General features: G+C 51.0%; 2 protein-coding genes across 10 annotated transcripts in view; one reads left to right on the top strand and one right to left on the bottom strand.

Annotated features, from left to right (window-relative positions):
* The first annotated feature begins 682 nt into the window (after nt 1–682).
* Nucleotides 683–6,435, top strand: CIMIP2B (ciliary microtubule inner protein 2B). 4 transcript variants are annotated; one of them, XM_081803134.1, is made up of 6 exons: nt 683–885; nt 4,866–5,089; nt 5,179–5,390; nt 5,608–5,659; nt 5,732–5,929; nt 6,175–6,435. In XM_081803134.1, exons 2-6 carry the CDS (start codon nt 4,900–4,902, stop codon nt 6,261–6,263), a joined length of 741 nt encoding a protein of 246 aa, XP_081659260.1. In that variant the 5' UTR covers nt 683–885; nt 4,866–4,899; the 3' UTR covers nt 6,264–6,435. The 4 variants fall into 4 exon arrangements, with proteins under 4 accessions (XP_081659260.1, XP_030874208.1, XP_030874209.1 ...); XM_031018348.2 differs by lacking the exon at nt 683–885 and adding an exon at nt 2,331–4,475 and having other exon boundaries at nt 4,998–5,089; XM_031018349.2 differs by lacking the exon at nt 683–885 and adding an exon at nt 2,331–4,475 and having other exon boundaries at nt 5,877–5,929.
* Nucleotides 6,372–22,383, bottom strand: part of RUSC2 (RUN and SH3 domain containing 2) — a 70,296-nt gene continuing 54,284 nt past the window's right edge. For 5 of the 6 annotated variants that reach the window (XM_081803129.1, XM_031018345.2, XM_081803131.1 and 2 more), the window contains 11 exons: nt 18,414–20,501; nt 11,870–12,499; nt 11,440–11,625; nt 11,130–11,270; nt 9,983–10,059; nt 9,597–9,771; nt 9,401–9,506; nt 8,653–8,699; nt 7,383–8,190; nt 7,151–7,288; nt 6,372–7,069 (listed from right to left, as the gene is read on the bottom strand). In XM_081803129.1, the coding sequence (XP_081659255.1) occupies nt 6,868–7,069; nt 7,151–7,288; nt 7,383–8,190; nt 8,653–8,699; nt 9,401–9,506; nt 9,597–9,771; nt 9,983–10,059; nt 11,130–11,270; nt 11,440–11,625; nt 11,870–12,499; nt 18,414–20,433 (4,530 nt within the window). In that variant the 5' untranslated portion in view covers nt 20,434–20,501 and the 3' untranslated portion in view covers nt 6,372–6,867. The remainder of the gene's footprint in view (nt 7,070–7,150; nt 7,289–7,382; nt 8,191–8,652; nt 8,700–9,400; nt 9,507–9,596; nt 9,772–9,982; nt 10,060–11,129; nt 11,271–11,439; nt 11,626–11,869; nt 12,500–18,413; nt 20,502–22,383) is intronic. The other variant, XM_081803132.1, reaches the window with a different exon arrangement.

The following is a 22,383-nucleotide window of genomic DNA, read 5'->3' as shown; positions in this document are numbered from 1 at the left end:
CCCTCTCTGTATATTTCTTTTTGCCTATTTCACCCCTCCCCTCTGGCAGCCACCACTTTGTTCTCTATATTTATGAGTCTGTTTCTGTTTGTTCATTCGTTTTGTTTTGTTTTTTAGATTCTACATATAAGGGAAATTATGTGGCATTTGTCATTCTTGGTCTGACTTACTTTACTTAGCATAATACCTCTAGGTCCATCCAGGTTTTTGCAAATGACAAGATTTCATTCTTTGTTTATGGCTGTGTAATATTCCATTGTGTATGTATATACACCACATCTTCTTTATCCATTCATCTATCGATGGACACTAGGTTGCTTCCATATCTTGACTATTGTAAATAATGCTGCAATGAACATAGATGGGGTGCAAATATCTTTTGAATTAATATTTTCATTTTCTTCGGGTAAATACCCAGAAGTGGAATTATTGAATCATTTTATCTGTTTATTTTAATTTAAAAAGGTTTTGTGTTGTATGTAATCGTTTGGAGTTTATTCTTTTCACACCTTGTTTCACTTGTGGTGGTCTCTTGATCTGAGGAATTTTTTTCAAGGGCCCCGTGATTTTCTTTTTCTTCATCTTCATTGAGGGGATTTATGCTTGCCCAGTATTGTCTTACAATCAAATGACTGATCTGGGATCCATCTGAAACTTTTTTTGGTAAGATTTTTAAAAACTGAGGTATAGTTGACATATAACATTAATTTCAGGTGTACAACATAATGATTTGATATTTGTACTTATGTGAAATTTTACAGCAATTCCTGGTCAGGATCAAAGGCGGAACGACACAAGTTATAGACTGCTGTTTCAGAGACCGAACAGGCTGTGTGGAACGGGCAGGGCACTGACGTGGCTCTTTCCTAACTGGACCCTCGTTTTGTGAGTGGGTGTGATCCCAATGAAACCTTCTGTCCACCAGCACTGGCTGTGCAGCTCCCACCAGGAGCACGCTGGGGTTTGGTTGCCAGACGACCGTCCCCTGGAATTGGGGGCACAGAGGCAGTGAGCAGTCCTGTGGGCCCCTCAGCTAGTTCTTTCACTTCCTTCCCAGGTTAGAACACCTTTCCGATCTTCAGGGACTTAGAAATATTGTTTACACAGATGGAAACAGTAGTAACAGGCTATTCACCAAGAGGAGTGGACTGTTTCTTCACAAACACAAATGTAAGACTCACTGTAACCTCTTTCCTAATTTGTAGTAATTCACACACTGATTCCAACTGCCATTGTTGGTCCTGCAGAATTTGTACGAGCCTCTCCCTTCTAATCTGCACCCCACCTTCACATGCTGACCTTTCAGTCTCTCAGCTTCACTGCTTTCACCTGAACCCCCAACCTCTTACTGTCCTCAGCTCTTTTCCTTTCTCCCATTCCCAGCAAATTCCAACCAAACACTAGGAATTGCTATTTAGTTAGCACTTAACATCAGCTAGACACTGGGGTGAGTGGCTCTTTATGAATCATCTTGTGCTACTACTTTGTCCTACTCAATGGAGTAGTAACATTAGTGTCTTCATTTTATGGCTAAGAGACTGAGGCTCAATGAGATGAATTTGGCCAACGTCTGTATCTCCAGGGAAGCTAGGAGGTGAACTAGTTTTTGTTGTTGTTGTTTGTTTTTATTTTTATGTTACAATGCCTTGGGCTCCAAGTAAAAGAAAACTTAAATTGGCTTTAACAATAATGAAATTATTTCATATAAAAAGGTTGGTTAGCTCAGTAGTTCATCAAGGACCCAGGCCTTTCTACTCTCCTATCCATCCTTGCTGTATTCAGGCTCTGTCCCCAGGTTAGCCTAGCTTCCCACAAGGTTTCATGATGCCTACCAGAGTTCTGTCATCATGTCCATAGAACTTCTAAAGACAGGAAAGGACATCTTTCCTTCTTGTCCATCTCTCTCTCTCTCATTTGTCATGCATTTTAAAAGAAGATTTATTTATTTGAGGGGGGTGAGGGGCAGGAGAGGGAGAGAGAATCTTAAGCAGGTTCCACTTCTAGCCAGATGCAGGACTTGATCTCGACCCTGAGATCATGACCTGAGCTGAAATCAAGAGTTGGATGCTTAACCGACTGAGCCACGCAGGCATCCCTGTCATGCATCTTTTTTTTCTGTCATGCATCTTTTTATTTTTTTAAGATTTTATTTATTTGACAGAGAGAGAGAGAGAGAGACAGCGAGAGAGGAAACACAAGCAGGGGGAGTGGGAGAGGGAGAAGCAGGCTCCCCGCAGAGCAGGGAGCCCAATGCAGGGCTCGATCCCAGGACCCTGGGATCATGATCTGAGCCAAAGGCAGACCCTTAACCGACTGAGCCACCCAGGCACCCCTGTCATGCATCTTTTTAAAGAGCATTTTAAGTTGCTTACTTTTCTTAGGACCGTCTCTTATCCTGGCTGACTTCCCTTTTATTGTCCAGAATGCCATAAGCCCGTGCCTCACTAATCACTGACAAGGGGGAATAGGACCACTACAATGGGCTTAGACTAACCAAGACTCATTCCCAGGGCTGGCTCCAAGCTTCCCTGAAGCTCTTGGCTGCTCCACAGAACAAAATTAAGGTTCTGTTAGGAAGAAGGGAGATGGGGGTAGGGGAATGGGTATTCAGTGTGCAACCAATAGTGTTTGTTACAGAATCCAAAAGTCTAGGTTGTTAACCTTGCCACACTGCTGCTTTTCTGGCTTCTCCCCTCTGTTCCCATCCCCATCTAGCATATTTCCTTAACAGTGAGCCAAGTCTACAACCCTAGCTCTAAATGCTACATGCCAAGGCCATCCTTGGCAGAACAGTGAGAAACGTGAAATGTATTCCTTGGGGCCCAGCACTCCTGTGCAATCCACAAGTTAGGGACGCGTGCTTGGTTAGCCTGGGCATGTCACACTCGGGTGGGGAGAAGAGCAGAGGTTCTGCCTCCTGGAAAGGTGGACTGGCCTTACCCTGACCCAGCCCCAGAGCTGAGTTTCCAGTCATGCTCCCCCGTCTCTGAGAGCTCTTCTTTCTGGTCCATACTTCTCTGCTCTTAGAATCTGAATTCTTTTTTCTTTTTTTTCCCCTTCCTTCCTTCCTCCCTCCCTTCCTTCCTCTTTTTTCTTTCTCTCTCTCATCTTTCTTTCTTTTTTTCTTACTTTATTCCCTTTCTTTCTTTTATAAATAAGCTCTGCAGCCAGTGTGGGGCTTGAACTCACAACCCTTAGATCAAGAGTTGCATGCTCTACCAATTGAGCCAGCCAGGCACCCTCTGAATTTCTTAACAAATTCTAATTTGTCCCCTAGTCTTAAAACCCAACATTACCATCATATTTCCTTTCCTTGAACTCCCAGAGTAGAAAAACCCATATCCACTGAATTTACTAACCAGTTGCAGGTCTCCTATGTGAGTTAGAAGCTTAGAGAAAATATTAGACAATAGGGAAGAAAATTTTTAGTAGCTGAGTGCCAGGTGCTGGGGTAAATTCTTTCCCACACTGACTTTATCTTAACAGCACCCTGGTAGATTAGGTTATTTTAACTTTCACATTTGGGTTTAGGGAATTCATGTTCAGCAGAAGTTAAGTCACCTGCTCAGACAAGGTTAAGGATGGCTCGTGGCCACAAGCTAGTAGGAGCCCATGATAGTGTGACCTCAGGCCCATGATCTTTCCCCTCCACCCCCTCTTTCTGACTTCATGGTCTTTGCTGGTACAAAACACATTTGTATATATTAATTCGAGCCTCACAACAGTAGCAGGGTGAGTCCTGGTATCTACATTTTGTAAAAGGTTCAGAGATACTCAATGACTTGCCCGAAGTCATATGGAGCTTAGCTTTTCTGACTACAGAATATGCCTAGCAGAGCATGGCATTATTTGTTGAATGATAATCCAGATGATGGTGGATATTCAATAAATAATTCTTGTCAAAGTAAAATGATTGAAAAGAAACTTAATGTCACTGCTTAGAGGTCTCTAGGTTCCTTTTTCTCCCTGTCACCTCCCTTCTGGGATCCCCTTAGAGACCCTCTTTTCCCAGGCATTCCATCACTTTCAGTCAACACTCACAAAGAGTAGCACCCACATGTCTTCAGGCAGGGGGTTTAAGAAGGAAGGGTGGTCCTCTTTAAGACAGAGCTGAATGGACCTCACAGTTTTTGTTCTCTCACCTCCCACCTTAGGGCTTCCTTTGCTCCCTGGAACAGGGAGGCCACACTCAGACTTTTTCCCTACCTCCACACGGTGGACTGCATTTGTTCTGGAGTAGACCAACCAGTGAGCTCCTGGCCTTGGCCCTGGCAGTTACCTCCCTAGTACCTCCTCCCCTCTCTCCTCCCTTGGCCCTGCCTCCTGCCTCTGGCCCCGCCCCACCACCCTGGACACAGTACAAAGCCTAAAGCTTCGGCTCCAAGGGAAACAAAAGGAACTGCCTGGATTCCCATGACTATGGCCAGCACCTTCATACCAGGGCTGAACCCTCAGAACCCTCATTATATCCCAGGGTAAGACTTCTACCCAGGGCACACCCCTGCTTGCTTCTGGGAATAGGGCTATAAGGACATGGGAGTTGTGCCACGCAGGACTTGGGGGCCAATAGACAAACTGGTATGGTAGGCCCAAGGCTGAGATATTCATGGTGTTGGATGGAAAAGGAAGAGCAAGGGGATAGTGGTAGCTGGGCCTGTCACAAAGCTTTGTGTTGTCTTCTCCATGGTAACAGGGTAATAGCAGAGGGGAAGGGTTGAAAACCCAGAGAGAACTGAGAAATGCCTGCTCCAAAGACACACGCAGCCGAATCCAGAAAAAAAACTCAGGGCTTCAGAGGTCTCTGTTTCTATCTCTGCGGGTGGTGGGGGAGTCTAGAGGTGAGAGGGTGAGTCCTGTGCTTACAGGTACACTGGACACTGCCCACTACTTCGCTTCAGCATGGGCCAGACCTATGGGCAGATGACCGGTGAGCTGCTTCGAGGGTTTCCTGGCCTAGCCTGGCCCCCCACCCATCGCACACTTCTGCCTCCCATCAGGCCTCCGGCATCTCCTGAGGTTCCCAGGGGAAGCCTGCCTGTCAGGCAGAGGCATGAAAGGCTCAGCTCCAGCATGATTCCTGGGTACACAGGTACGTACGGACAGTCTGAACAGGTGTCCCCAACCCAGAACATGTGCCCCAAACACTAACTGAGATCTTTCTTGCCCCCTCCCACCCAGGTTTTGTACCCCAGGCACAGTTCATCTTTGCCAAGAACTGCAGCCGGGTCTGGGCTGAGGCTCTGAATGATTTCACTCAGTGGTCTGTGGGACAAGGGGGTCAAGAGCTGCCAAAGGAGGCCAAGGGTAAAAAAGATGAGAAAGACGAAAAGCCAAAGCCAGAGCCAGAGCTGGAGGCAAAGGAGCCAGAGCTGGGGCAAGAGGCAGAACAAGTGAGACCAAGAAGGCTGGAGGGGGCCCGGGGGGCTTGGGAGTGGGGAGCCTGACCTCTGTGTGGCCGGGCCTAGGCGGGGCAGCCATGACTAGCATGGCTATGGGTGCCGGGGATGTGGGCTTGACCGCTGGCTCCACCCCCCGGGGAGCTTCTGTTGGAGCACAGGGGCTGAACGGGATAGCCTTACTTTTTCTCTGCCACCTTCTCCTCACAAGGCTTCCCCCTATTCCATGGATGACAGAGATCCTCGCAAGTTCTTCATGCCAGGTGAGAGGAAGTGGCTAATGACCAAAGGCATGGGGAGGCTCCCAGGATGTCCTGACTCAGTATCCCCCCCAGGCTTCACTGGTTACGTGCCCCGTGCCCGCTTCCTCTTCGGCTCCAGCTTTCCTGTGCTCACCAACCGGGCACTGCAGGAATTTGGACAGATGTACTCAGGGAGCAGACCCCAGAAGGATCCCAAACATCTCCCTCCACTTTCTAGGACCTATCCTCAGAACCTGTGCCTTTTACCTAATTATGGGGGCTATGTGCCAGGTGAGGATAGCCCCAGAGGGGACTGGAATATTTGTGTGTGTGTGTGTGTGGAATGGGTGGAAGTGGCTGGGGGAGGGGGGGGCCTTGGATCATGTGGTTTGGCTTTCTCACTGGGCAGAAAAGGATATGGAGGTAGCTCACAGTGGGAAGTTGGGACCAGATTTTGGAGGGCTTAGGCACTGGCTGAGAAATAAATGGCTCTCCTTGCCACTGGCTACAAGTGACAGATTCTGTTGTCCATACAGGATATAAGTTCCAGTTCGGGCACACCTATGGGCATCTCACCCATGATGCACTGGGCCTCACCACCCTCCAGAAGCAGCTCCTGGTATAGATAGGTACCTGGACTTCAAGTTCTCTCTTCTCTGTCTTCCATTCTCAGCCTTTTGGAAGGAAGAGAGGTGGGCCCGAGGGGGGTGGGGGGAGGCACAAAGAGAAATGGTTTGGAGGCCGAGCACCTTTTTTATTAATAGGTGTAATAAATAAATAAATAAATACATAAACAAGCCTGGGCTCCTCATCCCTCTTCTGACCACCAGGCACTGGCCACAGCCTATTTACATTTGGGGGCTTAGGGAGCTGGCCCCAATACTGTCACCTCTCCTCCTCACCACCTGGCCTAGGGAACCCTGCAAATGGGCCTCTGATCACCTCCCTCCATAGGGATGTGCTTATCTGTACCTATGGAAGGGCTGGCCCACGTGGGCCGGGGAAATCCTGGCAGCCCAGTGCTGCATCCCTTCCCTCCTTTCCTGGGTGGAGGTCTGGATGAGGTCACTGGGACAGTTAATGGGGAGTAATTAATACTGAGCACAGGGATGTATGGCCCCCAGCTCTCAGTCTATTCTCTGTGGCCAAGCCAGAGGGCTTGGGAAGGGCTCTCAGGCTCTGACACAGGGGTTATGAGGGTCCCTGAGGCCACCAGCATGCACAGGGCCTCAGTTTTGGCTGCTTCCGGGGGTTGGACTTGGAGATGGGGTCAAGGTCACATAGGCCAGAGGCACCAGGCCGGTGTCAGGGCCACGGCTGCAGCGCAGCCAGTCTCCTCCAGCTGGCCCCAGCACCCGTAGGATATCGCCCTTGCGGAAGCTCAGCTGTCCGGGGCCTGTGGCCAGATGATGACACAGTGCCTTCACCTCGCTGGGGAAACAACAAATGGAGGTCAGAGAAACCCCACCCAAAGCCAAACCCAGCCCCCCAGTGCTATCTTCCAGGGCTTACCATGGAGGCTTGGAGGGCAAGACTGGAGAGTGTGGCTCCTGCAGGCTCTCCTTGGGCTCTGGCTCTCGGCGGGCACCCACCGTCTGTGCCACTAGTTGGAACATGGACTTGTCCAGGCTCAGCCAGTCGGACGGTAGCCTAGGGGAGAGCAGCCGGGGCTCCGGCTCTGTCTGTGCTCTGGCTTAGATAGGCTCCCCAAATCCCCGTGTCTACACCATGGGCTGCCTCTCACCTGTTTGTGGGCCGGGTCTCCCGCTGAGCCTTTCGGGAGCCAAAGAGGTGTCCCCACTTGATGCCCCCGGGTGAAGGCTCTGAGGCTCCTTCCTCATTTTCTGCTGGGGGGGCAGTGGACCCCTCCCTCTCCCGGCTGCGCCTCAGCTCAGCCAGTACAGAATCAGGGGGGCTCCCCATCCAGAAGGGCCAGCCCCTGTCCCGGCCAAGGGTCTCCTCAGGGGCAGGACAGGCCTCTGCCCCCTCGACTACTCCCTCTCGGGGGGGTGGTCCCCCGCCTCCTGCCCCTTTCTTTTTCTCACTGCTGCTATTGCTGCCACCACGGGGGAACCTAGAGCCCTCAGCTGAGCCGTCGATATAGACCTGGGAGCTCTGCATGAGCTGGTACCACCAGCCAGCCTGCCCGCCTCGGGCCCACCTGCCACGTCCTGAGCCCCCCGCTGCCTCTGCCACCTCTTCTGTCTCCTCTTCCTCCTCGTCTTCTCCGCCTTCGGGGGCGCCCACACCCTTCACCCGCTCCCCCTGGACCGCCCTGTCCATGTCTCCGGGCCCCTCCCGGCCCCTGGCCCGGGCCAGCTGCAGCGTCGAGTGGGCGGACAGCAGCAGGTCCTGGGACACCCGCAGCAGTTCCTTGTGCTGCCGCTGCTGCTGCCCGCTTTGCAGGAGCCGGTGCTGGAACAGCAAGTCGAGGCTGAAGGGCAGCAGGGCCAGGGGCTGCAGCAGCAGCAGCAGCTCCTCGAAGAGGCCGGGGCACACGGTATGCGCTGCACTCAGGAAGCCCCACGGCTGGTAGTGGGTCTGGATGATATCTGGGGGAGCAAGAGGGAGGGCCTGAGGCCCACAGAGAAGCAGAGCCTGGCCTGGGGGCAGGGCCCTCCGAGAAGCGGCCCCGGCAGAGCCGCTGCGTACACCGCATGGGCTGGGCACTATGCCCTTGGGTGCACGCCAGGGCCAAAGAGGCCGCCGGACGCTTGTGCAGGTCGTGACCTCCGCGGCCGTAAGTGGCGGCCGCAAGTTCACAGGAGAGCTGTGGGGGTTCCTGGTCACCCTCGCTTCCAGACTGCCCGGGTATCCTGCTGACTCCAAGGCTCTAACACAAGTAGAAGCTGGGGACAGACTGGGCTGGAAGCCCAGGCTCTGAAGACGAAAGCTTGGGTGGTCCCCCTCCCCACCTCTACCATCTGTAAAGAGCCGTGCCTCCCTCTTCTGAGCCTCTGAGGTCTGGCCTATATTGAGTTTGCAAGCTCTCTTTGCAGTGTTCCGGGCATTACCTTCGTGGTTATAGAGGTGATTAAACCAGAACTCCAGGGACCGGATGCTGTAGGGAAACAGAGAGAGTTGAATCTTGTGTGGAGATAGCCAGATGATAAAGTACAAAGGAGACAGACAGGGGGTCAGACATAGGGCAGAGGTATAGGTGAATATCTCCCTTCTATGGCAGGAATGCTACCTGGTTCATTTCACGTAAAATAGTTCTGGAAAGTCAGTGGGGGATGATGGGAGGGGGTTAACATGTAATTCACAAGCCAGTGACTTCCCTCTAGAATGGAGTTGGCTTGCCTAGGCCCCCGAAGTCATGGCAGCTACTGAGTGAGAGTACAGGGTACACATCCCAAAGGGGATGACCCAGGCCCATAACTTGAGAAAGAAGGATACTATGATGTGGATCTCAAGGGGGACTTATGGTCAGGCAGGATTTGGAAGTAGTGCTGGAATTGAGGGGATCAAGGTTTACAATATCCAGAGAACCAGATTAATTTCCAAATAGGCCAGATTATGGATTTATAAAAGCCAAAGACCGTGTTGGTGATCAGTGCCAGAGGTTGTGGGTGTGGTGGGAAACCAGAGACCTACTGAGAGACGCTGTAGCTAGATGGGGAGAAAGTGAGCCTGGGCCCTGGCCATAGAGCCTGCAGATCCCCCTTGGCCTGTCTCAGTCTAGGGAGTTGGTTCCACAGAAGTGGCAGAGCCCAGGGGAGAGGGCTGTGATTTGCCGCTCTTGTTGCCCCACACACTCACTTGAGCAGGCCGAGAATGAAGGCGTTGAAACGCATGGTGTGACTGGTGAGCTCCGGGAATTGGCTGACCTTGTTGTAGAGGCCGTGCAGGACCTTGGTGGACGGGCCTGAGAGGAAGCCAGAGTCAGCAGTCACATGCCCAGTCTCCCGAATCCGAATCTCAGCCTGGGGTCCTCATCTTGTCGCCCAGCACTTACCTAGCTGTGTAGAAGCCTCAACCACACTCCACGGCATGTTCTTACGTTGCCCAATGATGACATCTAGCACGAAGGCCTTGAGCCCATCCTCCAGCACAGCCTGGACTGCGGGGCACAAGTACTTCAGAACCAGGTGGCCCACATTGGGGCTCACAGAACTATTCCCGAGCTTTGCCTGTGGATGCAGTAGAGAAGAACAGGGAATCACTGGAAGCCCGACCTTGGTCTTCTCTGACTCTCTTAGGCCTCAGCATGCTTCTCTTGTGATCCCCATCCCGAAGTACCCAATTCTGGGTTCTAGGTGCAAGAGAGCAGGAGAAGGCGGCAGCATAGAATGGGTGAGGGTTAGCAGGGCAGAGTTCAGCTCGCCCCAGTTTTTTGCCTACCTTCACCCCAGGATCCCGGCTTGTGCCAAAATGGGCCACAATGAGGTCCACGGCAGTGTTAACTGCCTTCACCAGCCCTGCAAGTAAGAATTCCATGTGATGGGTTCCTTAGCAAGTCCCTGGGCAACTCAGCTGAAACTGAGCCCTCAGTGGAGAGAGGGAGGGGCGTCCACGCTCTCTCTCTGTCCCTGCACATGGGTGTCAGTCTTACTGAGGACCAGGCCCTGACCCCTCCCTGTTTTTGCCCAGTCCTCAAGCCCTGTTGTCACCGCCAGTGGACGCATCTCAGCGATTTTATCTTCAAGACCCTCTTACTCCAGTCCTGGATCGAGCTAACTATCCATCTTCTCCGCTCTGAGAAACCAGGCTACTGGCTGCTGGACAAAGTCCAGGGCCACTCACAACAGTGACCGACAAGGGCACCTCTTTGACGTGTGCCTTGCAGTGTCCTCTGCTATGCTCTCACATTGCCAAATCTTTACCCCTCTTCTCAAGCCCTTGGTTCGACCTCGAACCGAGGCCACTGGTCATCAATTCAACTTCCCTGTCCATCCAAAAGACATAACTACATTCTGTCTACCCTCCTTCCCGCCCCCCTCACTCTCTTTCCATCTTGCTCAAGGTTCTTCCCTTTTCCCAGCTTTGAACCCCCCACTCTGCCTCTACAGGGAACTTCAGCTTCATCCTTCTCCCTCCCCACAGCTCCTTCCCTTCAGCCCACAATGATGCTCAACTCTTTCCCCATCATCTCACTGAAACAGCTCTCTCTTGGTCCAGTGGTCCCTTATTTGCTCAACATCTTAGTAGATGTTACCATCATGCTTACCCAAGCTGTTAGGCCCTGTTGTACTTGGGAGTCCCCCCATTAGAGCACACGGCCATTTATTTATGGCATGGCAGTCTCCCTCACTCTACTTAGCTCCCTGAGGTAAGAGACCGAAGCCTGATTCTTAAGCATCTGATAAATGATCCTTGTGCATTCAGGCACACTTGTCCTACACGATGCACGGACTGCTACCTCGTGCCCCAATTCCTGTGCTGATTCCTTCCTAGCACTTGGAGTTCTAGGAGGGCTAGACAGTAGGGCAACAGGCACAAATAGGTACCGACAACAGAATTCCTGGCCTGAGCTGGGGGTAACATTCACCTTTTTTCTGAAGCAGGTCAATGGAAATGGCCTCTGAGTTGCCATCTGGGGACAGACAAAACTCAGCTGGAGGCTTCTCAGTCAAGGAAAAGGGGTCTTGGAAGTCAGGGCAGGTCAGTGGTAATGGCTTCACTATTTGACCTGGAAAGAAGAGAAAAATCAATCTCAAGCAACTCTCCTTCCAAGAGCTGCAGCTCAGTTCTGTGCCTCATACCCTCTGGGACTCGTTCCTGTGGGCCTGCCCCTTCTCCAGCCCTGCCCAGCTGCGGTAGAGCCTGCCCTGGGTCCACTGGGCACCCGGCCCACACACCATTCGGCCGGCAGTTCAGATGGCCAGCAGCACTGAAGGAGCCAGGGAACTCAAAGATGGGGTTCCTTCGGGCCAGCCGAGCTTCCTGTGGCCTTCGGTCTAGGCTCCCTGACAATCCAGGTGGCCCTAGTGGGTTCTTCCTCCTGTATTCCCGCCACTTGAGTGCTTGAGGGGATAGGTGGTTGGCTGAAAGCAGAACAGATGAGCAGAAGAGACGGGCAAGAGTTAGCAGGAGACAGCATTTCACATCCACCCAGTGCGGTCATATACAATATGAGGGCTGGGAGTGCTTGGATATTATCCGTAGGTGCTGGGGAAGGAGATGTAAACATTTAACCCCTTACCCCAGGTTGGAGTATAAGAAAGCATCCAAAGGCGGGGTGGGGGGGGGTCGGGTAGAAATACTTGCGGTGGAGGGTAAAGCTCATACCGTTACTGGGCCTGGAGGCCATGCTGCCCTCACCACCTCCCCGGGCTAGACTTTCTGCTCGACTGAGGCTAGATCTCCAGGAGCCCAGAGGAGGCAAGCTTCCTGTTCCATGGAGACGGTACTCAGCCAAGGTCAGTATCTTCTGATCCCCCTTCTGTGGCTGCTGGAAGGTGGCAGGCCGGGCAACGGGAGGACAGGAGTGGCTCCATGGGGGTGGGCTTTCTGTGGCTGTGGCCTGCTCTGGAGGAGGGGAGCACGACGTGGAAGCAGAGGAGTCGGTGCTGGGCCCAAAGGGGCCAGCACTGCGGATCGGGGAGTAGCTACCCAGGGGTGACGGCCGTGAGGTTTCTGGCTCAGGCCCAGCTTTCCTGGCCCCTCTGTTGGTGGGTGCCTGTGACTCCCCTGAGGGAGCTAAGGCTGGGACTGGAGCAGTGGGGGCAGCCAGAGGGGCAGGCTGCTGTGCACGGCTGCAGCCAGAGAGGCTGTAGAGCTGGGAAAGGCTGTGGAGGGCGCGGGCCTTGGCCAACTGCTTCGGGAAGTGGTGCTGGAACACGAAGGGCTGGATGGGCAGCGTGGTTGGCCTCTGCTCCTTGCTGTAGCGAAGGACTGGTCGGCTCTCGGCACCGCCGCCTGTGGCGACAGTGATGGAGGAAGAATCAGACAGACCCTGGGGCCCCCAGCACAGGAAGCAAAGGAGCAGACGGATGATGCTCACTGGGGAGAGGGGAAGAGATGGGCAGGACCTGGCTTGTAGGAACTGAATGGGGTAAGGGCAATCCAAGTTTGGGAATATGACAGTGTGCCTCCCATCTTTTGTAAAACTTTTTCTATTGTTTTTATGATGCTGAACTCTCTTGTACTCTTGACTATTCACCCCATCTTCATTTTCTTGACTTCAAGGGTGGGTGTATCTTAAGGCTCCATTCTTAGATCTCCCTTTACACTTTGGTCCCTGCATTGTTCAAGTTCAGGCATTCATACAGATGACTCCCGAACCCACAGCTTTAGCCCCCACCTTCCCCTTAATCTCTGGATCATTCCGCTTTCACTTAAAATTTGCTATTTTGGGGCGCCTGGGTGGCTCAGTCGTTAAGCGTCTGCCTTTGGCTCAGGTCATGATCCCAGGATGCTGGGATCGAGCCCCGCATCAGGCTCCCTGCTCCACGGGAAGCCTGCTTCTCCCTCTCCCACTCCCCCAGCTTGTGTTCCCTCTCTCGCTGTGTCTCTCTCTGTCAAATAAATAAATAAAATCTTAAAAAAAATTTTGCTCTTTTAAGGGTGCCTGGGTGGCTCAGTCAGTTAAGCATCCGACTCTTGATTTCAGCTCGGGTCACGATCTCAGGCTCTGTGTTGGGCGTGGAGCCTACTTAAGATTCTCTCTCTCCATCTGGGGTGCCTGGGTGGCTCAGTCGGTTAAGCCTCTGACTCTTGGTTTTGGGTCAGATGATCTCATGAGTCATGATCTCACGGGTAGTGAGATCAAGCCCCATGTTGGGCTCTGCGCTCAGCAAGGAGTCTGCTGGAGATTCTCTCTCTCTCCTTCTCCCTCTGCCCCTCCCCCCACTCGCTCACTCTCTCTAAAATAAATAAAATCTTAAAAAGAAAAAGATCCTCTCCGTCTGCCCCTTCCCCCTAAAAATTTGCTTTTTATTTATTTTATTATTTTTTTAAGATTTTATTTATTTATTTGACAGAGACAGCGAGAGAGGGAATATAAGCAGGGGGAGTGGGAGAGGGAGAAGCAGGCTTCCCGCCGGGCAGGGAGCCCGATGCAGGGCTTGATCTCAGGACCCTGGGATCATGACCGATTGAGCCACCCAGGCGCCCCCAAAATTTGCTATTTTAAAGCAATTCATCTATCACCTTTCCCCTGATGACTTCCATTTCTGTCAATGGCAGAACCACCATTTCCTTTGTTTCTAAGGCCTAAAGAGTTGGAGTAAAGGTCACAGATATTCAGGGTAAGATGTTATTTACTTCAAGGTTTTACTCATCATCGCCTGTCTCCACTAAAGCTGACTCATTTCATTCTTAAGCAAATCTAACCATGATATTTCTTCATTTGCAGCTGGAATCAGCCTCCTGTCACCCCTATCAACCCCATTCCCACTCTTTCACGATCCTGGCACTGGGGCCTCAGGGTCCACATTTGCTCCCTCTACACAGAGTTGTGATCCCCAAGGCTGGTCCTCTCCTGTTCTTTCAGCCAATCTTCAGGTCAGTGTCTCTCAAGACACAGGGCTCAGAACTAACAAAACTCCAGGATACTGCACAGCCAGATTGTCTTTGTGCGTGAGTTGCGCTTCTTAAAAAAAAACAACAAAACACTGTGCACACTGTAAACATCTGCATGACACAAGGTGGCGCTGTGAGCTTCTACGAAGCGAGAAACCCTGGGTGTGGCTCACTGGGCACAACTCCGGCTCAACAAATCTATGAGACAGGAATTAATACCCTTACCTGACAGCTCAGGGTATTGGAAATTTAGAGACATTAAGTCATTTGCCCAAGGTCACACAACTAGGAAGTGGCAGAGCTAGAATTCTGCTAAGCCAGAGTCTGACTTAGGGGCTAATGTTCTCTTTATCACATTGCACTACATAGGAAATGGTATCCCTCATCTTTTCCCATTTATTTACTTCATTGAGTCTTTTTTTTTTTAAGATTTTATTTATTTATTTGACAGAGAGATAGACAGAAGAGCACAAGCAGAGGGAGTGGCAGAGGGAGAGGGAGAAGCAGGCTCTGCACTGAACAGGGAACCCGATGCGGGACTCGATCCCAGGACCCTGAGATCATGACCTGAGCCGAAGGCAGACGCTTAACCATCTGAGCCACCCAGGCACCCCTTACTTCATTGAGTCTTAAGGGGATAGTGATCACAACCCCATCAGGGAGGGGTTTCAGAATCACTCCTAGGGGACATGTTCAAAATATACCCTCCTGTCATCTCCAATCTGTGCTTGGAGAGCAACCTTTGTCATTCTCCCTTGCTTACTGTGCTCCAGCCACACTTCCTTCTGTCCTTAAACATGCCAAGTTCATTAACATCTCAGGATCTTTTGCACCTGCTGTTCTGCCTGAAATCAACTCATCATTCAGGCATCAGCTCAAACATCACCTCCTCACTGGTGACCACCCCAGTCCCTCTGACAAGTCATACTCTGTCTCATTATCCTGTTTTATCTTCTTTTTAGCATTTTATCACTATTAGAAATTATCTTGGTTTTTGTCTATTACTCCTCATAAGGGCTCCAAAAAAAGCAGTGTTTCTGAATTGTTCATTGATGTATCCCCAGTGCCTAGAATAGAGCCCAGTATATAGTAGGTACTGAATAAATATTAAATGAATGAATCCCCACTGTCACCCTTGGTTCAGGCTAGTCTCGCTGCATCCAGATCTTCTTACATAAATCAGATTGCTTCCTAAAATACCCTGTGACCCTACTGCCCACAGAATAAAGTCTAATCTTCTCAAATAGGTATCCACACCTGCCACCATTTAGACTGCTCTCCCCTCAAACTCCCACACCTGCCATTCTCATTGACACCACTCTTCCCACCCCATTCCCATCTTTAAGTACACAGCCTTTCCTGCTGGGAATGCCTCCTGCCTATCCATTCATTTAAATATAAAATTTCAAGGCTGAACTGACCCTGGCTTTCAGATTAGGCCTTCCCAACCGTAGCTTTATTATACCCGCTATATAAAGTATGTTTGAATTAGACTGTTTATTTCTACTCTTTAAAAAATCCTCCCTAAGTCCCCAGGATAGGGTTTGAGTAGGGTTTGAGGCAGAGGAATGAGATCAGAGAAGAAGGAGGGGCCTGACCTGGGGAGTGGGTCTCAGTTTTGTCCCCAGGGAATATAAAGAGTAAGGTTTCTCACTTTTCTATGTGACAGCCCTTGAGAAAATCAGAGACCACATTCACCCAAGTCTGCTGTTCTGTAGGTGACACAGCCCCAGTTCCTCAGTTCCTTCTTAAAATGGGGTACCCAGAACTTGCAGGTGAGCACTGATTTAGAGGAGTAGAGGACTATCAGCTTCTCCCTTCTGGAGTCTATCAAGGAAGACAGTCATTTTAACTATTTGGAAGCCCTTCCAAACTGCTGACTCATTCTGAGAGTGCGATCAATTAAATATCCCAAATCAACTCAAGTATAGCTTACCTATCAAACCTGACACTGGTCCCTGCTTTTTTGTTTTGTTCTTTCCAGATTTGGTAAGATCTTTTTGAACGTTGACTCTGCTGCTCAGGATCTCAAAGAGATCTCAGCTTCTTTTGTCATTCATGAATTCATTGAACTGTCACTCATTAATTTAAAAAAAAGTATAGAATTGAGAGAAGAGCCCTGTGGGAGATCACTGGAGACTTATGGAACGGAATAGCATCTCTGTATGAAAAGCCTTACCCAATAAAAAAACACACAACAGTTTCAATGCCTCTCCCATCTCTGACCAGTATTGTTCTTGCCCTCAGAATGCCAGCCACAGCATCCCCTGCGCCTAGAGACACCCACCAGACAGTGAAGTCTAAGAAGGGGGTGGGTTCCAAAGGACTCTGGCCAATCTCTGCTGTTTCTGACCCCCCTCCTCCCTGGAGACCTCCCCTTTCATCCTCCACCCCAAGGGCAGCTCCTCTGTGTCCTTTTAGGAGTGTGAAGTCTTCTGAGGCTATGATCTTCCCAATAGCAGAGATTACACCATTTATGGTTTTTTAACCCACTTCTTTTGAGAAGCCATATGGACCAACCCGAGCCTACAGCATAGCAGATTCTCCTTTATCTCCCTTTCCCCTGCTTTATCTCTCCTTCCAAACCCTCTGCGATCTGGCTTCCCCCCTTCACTACTCCCAAATGTTGTTTTCGGGATTCTTCAGCCTTAATGTTAGTGATTTCTCTTCAAAACTTTGTTGAACCTAACTCTTTTTTGAAACTTTCTCCTCCTCTAGTGCCTGTGCCTTCACTCTCCCCTGGTTTTCCTCCTATTTTCCTAATTCTTCTCAGAACCTTTGAGTGTTGCTCTGCTCACCCTTAAATCATTGTATCCTCAGGGCTCTCTGTCCTTGTTCCCTTTACAACTCCACACATTCTCCCTAGGTGCTCTCATCCACTCAAAGTTTTAACTACCTCTGTTATTCTGATGACTCTGATCTTGGTGGTCTCCTGACCCCCAGGGCATCCTTTCCAATCCACCTTTCCCCCAAACAACCAGTGATCTTTCTAAAATGCAAAAAAACCATGCCACTAAGCTGTTAAAAAACAAAATGCCACTTCCCTGATTAAAATCCTTCAATAGTTCCATCCACACCCCACCATGGCTATATCAAATTATTTGCAGTTTCTGGAAAGCATCAAGTTATTCTGTACCTTGTTGGTTTTATACGGACTACTGTATGAACCTAGAATGTTCTTCTCACAAGTGTCCACAAAGCCTGTTCCTCATCCTGTTTCTAGACTGGTTTTATTTATTTATTTATTTTTAAAGATTTTATTTATTTATTTGACAAAGAGAGTTAGTGAGAGCAGGAACACAAGCCGGGGAGTGGGAGAGGGAGAAGCAGGCTTCCCGCCGAGCAGGGAGCCCGATGCGGGGCTCGATCCCAGGACCCTGGGATCATGACCTGAGCCGAAGGCAGACGCTTAACGACTGAGCCACCCAGGCGCCCCTAGACTGGTTTTAAATATAAATTCTGTTAGCACTCCTTCTCTGACATTTTAGTCTGTCTAGAGAGCCCTCTCATAGACCAGTACTGGACACCGTCATCTCTGGTTTTTGTTTTTAAGTAGGCTCCAATGCAGGGCTTGAACTCACGATCCTGAGATTGAGACCCGAGCTGAGATCAAGAGTGGGCAGCTTAACCAACCGAGCCACCCAGGCGCTCTCCCCCCTCCCCCAACTCTGTGTTTTTAATTATGTTTCCTTTTCTGTTTTCATCCTTAGTCAGAATTCCTTGAGGCTAGAGACTGTCCCTCACATCTCTCCATCACCAACATTTAACATAGAGCATTTATAAAACAATTATTTAAATGTAATAAAATAAACAGGGAAAGAGCGGGCCCAGGAGGCTTAAAAGTCAAGTGTCTGGTTTCAGGCTCTTTGAAAAGCGGCAACAATCACTGATCAAAGAATGAACTTCACTGACTTGCAGTGTGGTTTGCCTAAGGGACATATCCCTTAAGCACTGCAAATTCCTAAATGTCCCAAACTGAACTTGGGCTTTATCCCTTTTCCAGGAAATCCACTTTACATCAGTGTCTGTGGTCCCTATTCACGTACCATCATCTTTCCAGTCATCCAGGCTTATAATCACAACCGTCTGCATACTTCCTTTCCCGATATATCAGTCTCTGAGTCCTGATAATTTCAGTGTATTTTTTATCTTTCCCCCCATTACAACTGTCAGACATGACCTGGACTGGAAAGATGATGGATCTAGGCTGAGGAACCTTTAGCGGTTATGGAGGGGGTGGTTGCCAGGGCCCTATCATTGAGGAGGCCATGCATATATTCTGGTATTCTCCAGCCTCTATGTTCCTTACCGTCAGCTCTAGCTCTTGCATCCTTCTGGGTATGGCTGTTGGCTGGGCTCCCTGGGAGAGCAGGCCCTGGATCCATCAGCTGGGCCAAGGGGCCTTGCCCAGCAGCTCTGAGGCTAGCAGGTGGCATCTCACTGGCCTGGGGGCCCTGACAGACCTGGGTGGACCAGGGCTCTGGGCCAAATAGGTCCATGCCCGGCCCCGAGGGCATGGGCGGTAGGCTGTGGCTACAGCGAGTGCCCTCGTCCAGTGGGCCCACCCTATCTTGCTGGGCTTCTTGGATGGGTGAGAACTCCTGGGAGGAGTCCCCAACGCTCACTCGAAGCGGCGGGGAGCCAGAGCCTGCAGCTTTCTTCCGGCCCTTGGCGAGCTCAGCAAAGGAGGTGACCCGCCGAGGTGGGGAGCCAGAGCCAGCGAGGGCTGCAGGACCCTCACTCAGGCGCACTGGGCAACTCAACATGCGCTCCAGTGAGCCCAGGCGGACAGGAGGGCTGCGTGCGAGGCTGCGATCGCAGCTTCGAGAGCGCTGGCGTCCAGTGCTGAGGTTGGGGGGCGAGGTGTTGGTGTACACTTGCCCCTCGATCACGGTGGGGCCCACAGGTGCCGCTGCTTCCACCAAGGAACCCACCGCTCCTTGTTCCTCTGGCTGGACTTCTGGCCTCTGGAATAGGTAATACTCAGAGGGCTGGCTGGGGCCAGGGTCTGGGCCGGGGCCTGGCGCAGGGCTTATCTTGGTGTGATCCTCAGAGCAGCTGGTGACGGAAGAGCCAGCTGGGCTTGGGGATGACTGGGAGGACAGGTCACAGGTGACAAGTTTATAGTAATTCTGTGTGGCCACAACGAGACGCGCCTGGCTCTGGAAGCAGGCCGTGAGGTCGGCCACCCCTGGGCAGGGCTCACAGTGTGGGCGGTAGGAGTTGCAGTTGGCATCGAGCTCGGGAGATGAGGCATGAGGGCAGCCGTAGCTCCCTTCCCTGCCTCCGCTGTCCGGGTGGTGGGACTCACAAGACATCTTGGACTCGGCTGGGGAGGGCTGCAGGTCCAGGTAGAAGGCGCCAGGGTCTGAGCGGCTGCAGAAGGAAGAGCTGCTGCACGACTGTGGGGCGGCGTTGAGGTTGGCGCGGGAGCTGCCGTGCGTCTTGCTGTAGAGGGTGCTGAAGGTGACCAGCACGCCCTCCGAGCTGTTGCAGGAGGAGTCACTCGCGTAGCCCATGGACTGGTCAGCCGCCTCGGACGGGCTGGAGGCGCTGCTGCAGCGGCGGTGCCGAGGCCCCGAGCCCGAGCAGCCTGGGTTCCTCGGCGATTCATCTGAACTGAGCTTCCAGTCCTGATCGAAGGAAAAGCCCGACGTCTCACTGGCTCCGCCCCCACTGCCAGGTCCCCCACACTCGTCCAGCTCCATGGTCTCTGCTTCCAGGTCTGGCCGGCCGCAGTGGCTAGTGCCGCAGTGCTGGGGATGCAAGGCGGCCCTCGGCTCCTGTTCCTGCCCCTCCACTACTCCAGCTCGACTACGTGTCGCCCCCCACGGCCTGCCCGCCCCAGGGCCAGGTGGTGGCAGCTGGAAAGGGGACAGATGGAAGGTGGGCTGACCTGCCCCGTGCAGGTGGAAGGACTGCTGGGTGGCACCGTCACCAATGCTGTCATCACAGAGGTCACCAAATCCTGGCTCGGCCACACCCTCCTGCAGCAGGAAAGGATTGTGTCGTTTAGGGGCCCCGGGGCCTCTTCCATCCCGAACCCTACTCTTTGTGCTGTCTGCAGGCCGTGCGGATCCCCCTGGGGCAGAGTGCAGACTGTTGTACAGCAGCGAGTCAGCTTGTCCTAGGTCTTGATCAGGCTGGCTGGTGCCCAGGTCCGGGGGGCAGAAAGGGTTGGATCTCGTGCTCCCGCTACCTCCACCTGTCCCTCCACAGCACTGCCTATCTGGGACTTGGCAGTGCACCAGGGGGATGTGGTGGACGATGAGGGTCTCTCCAGTCAGCTTTGGGGGACTATCCATTCTGGAAATTCCGAACAAGGGCATCAACAGCACCAGACACTGCCCCCGGAGCCCAGTGGGGCAGAACACATTTCATCAGGAGAGCTTGGCACCTGGAGAGAGAGGGAAAGAAAGGGAACCTAATGTCACCTCCCTGGAAGTCAGGGACAAGCCCTTCCCCATAGCATTTTCAGAGGGAAAAGAACCCAAGAGGAGAAACGACTCAGAGTCAAGGTGGAGCGTGATAACACAGCCCGACAGGGCCGGGCTACCCTGCCCTACTTTCTGCACGGGTCCAGCTCTTGAGTGCCCCCTTCATTGGCCGTGCACCCACTTGTGATAAAAGGCAAGCTCCTTTTCATGCCACCTACAAAGGTCTGGGGGATCTCAAGGACAGCACTTTCTCCTTTTCTTTCAAGGACAAGTTCTTAGCAGTAAACAATGACTAGTCCCAAGTACAAAACAAGTATGAATAGTACCTTAGAAAAACCATCTAGGAAGACCAAAAGGGTGCTCGGCACTGAGGAGGACAGGGAGGTGCCTTAGACCCAGCTTTAGCTTGCAAGCTCTCAGATAAGGGGAAAATCATGAAGATGAACTATATCATGGACTCATAGCAATAAGCTATTAATTTTGCAAGAAAACTATTTTTAAATTATTCTGTATTGTTTGCCCCCATGTCACCTCATTTTCTCCTCTGAGCCCCAGAATGCTCATCCCTCTCTGCTGGCTGTGGGCTAATGATCCTCACTCTCCCTACTACTGTCCTGGAGCTGCTGCTTCTTTTTTTTTTTTTTTTTTTCCCTTTTTTCAAGATTTTATTTTTAAGTAATCTCTGCACCCAACATGGGGTTGGAACTCACAACCCCGAGATCAAGAGTCACATGCTCCGACTGAGCCAGCCAGGCGCCCCTGTCCTGGAGCTTCTTGAATACAGAGACCGAGTTGGTCATTAGAGTGACTTGACTAAAAGTATGGGTGATGCCAACCTCTTCCTTCTCACTGAGGGGGTGGGTGTCTATTTCTATCTCTTGTATCACCCAGGCACACAGAAGTCCTAGCAAACATGATAGGCCTAATACATTCTTGTCCAGTTCAGGATACAGATCTTCTGAAGTGCCCAAATTCTGTCCATTTTCAGTCCAGAACTTTCACTATGGGGGTCCCCTAGAAAGTCTTCTCTTCCCAGTTTTTCCTCCAATAGGCTAAGGTAAAGCTCTCTCCTATTCAAGGTCTCCTGGTCCCAAGCACACAGAGCCTATTCTGAGCTTCTCTGGTCTGCTGGCTGGACTGCGACAGAACGGCTTCCTCAAATTCTAGTCTCCTGTGCTACCAAATTCAAGTCCTAATAGTCCTTGCTTGCTCAGACTCCTCTTATCTAACTTCTGCTAATTCATTCATTTCTCTTCCCTCCCTTTTTATTCTTGTCATTTTCCTTCCACCCACTGTGAATCTAAATTCCTCAATGCCTGAGTTTTCCACCATTTAGTTGAATACTTAATACCACCAATTTTTAAAAATTTAACTCATTTAGATTACAGGATCACAGCTCTTCCCATGTGGAGTACGAAAAGATCTAGGCAAGTCACACATGCTCAAGGACATGAACAGGCAATACATAAATGAAAAAATTCAAGTGGCTGATAAATAAGTGTGTGAGGAATTCAGTTTTAAAAATTCTTTTATAAATTAAATTACATCAAAATTAAAAAGCAAGTGTTTATCCTCTCCCCTCCCTTTTCTTTCTGAGAGGAAGACTTCTTGGTTGGACTCCCAACCCTTTGGGAGTTGAATGAGGATAATGAGTCGATACAGAGAAAGGTAGAAACCAGAGAGGCTAAACTGAGCTACAAGGTTTGAGTTCTAGAAGAAAACATGGGAATAAACATTTGTTATCTTGGATTGGGTGATGGTTTCTTAGATATGACACCAAAAGCACAAGTGACAAGTGAATAGAGAAGGTGGGCTTCATAAAAATTAAAAACCTTCGTGCCT

This window comes from Leptonychotes weddellii, chromosome 14 (assembly GCF_054177405.1).
Source record: "Leptonychotes weddellii isolate Sample4059 chromosome 14, ASM5417740v2, whole genome shotgun sequence".
Classification (NCBI taxonomy): domain Eukaryota; kingdom Metazoa; phylum Chordata; class Mammalia; order Carnivora; family Phocidae; genus Leptonychotes; species Leptonychotes weddellii.
This window is presented reverse-complemented; position numbering and strand designations above follow the sequence as displayed.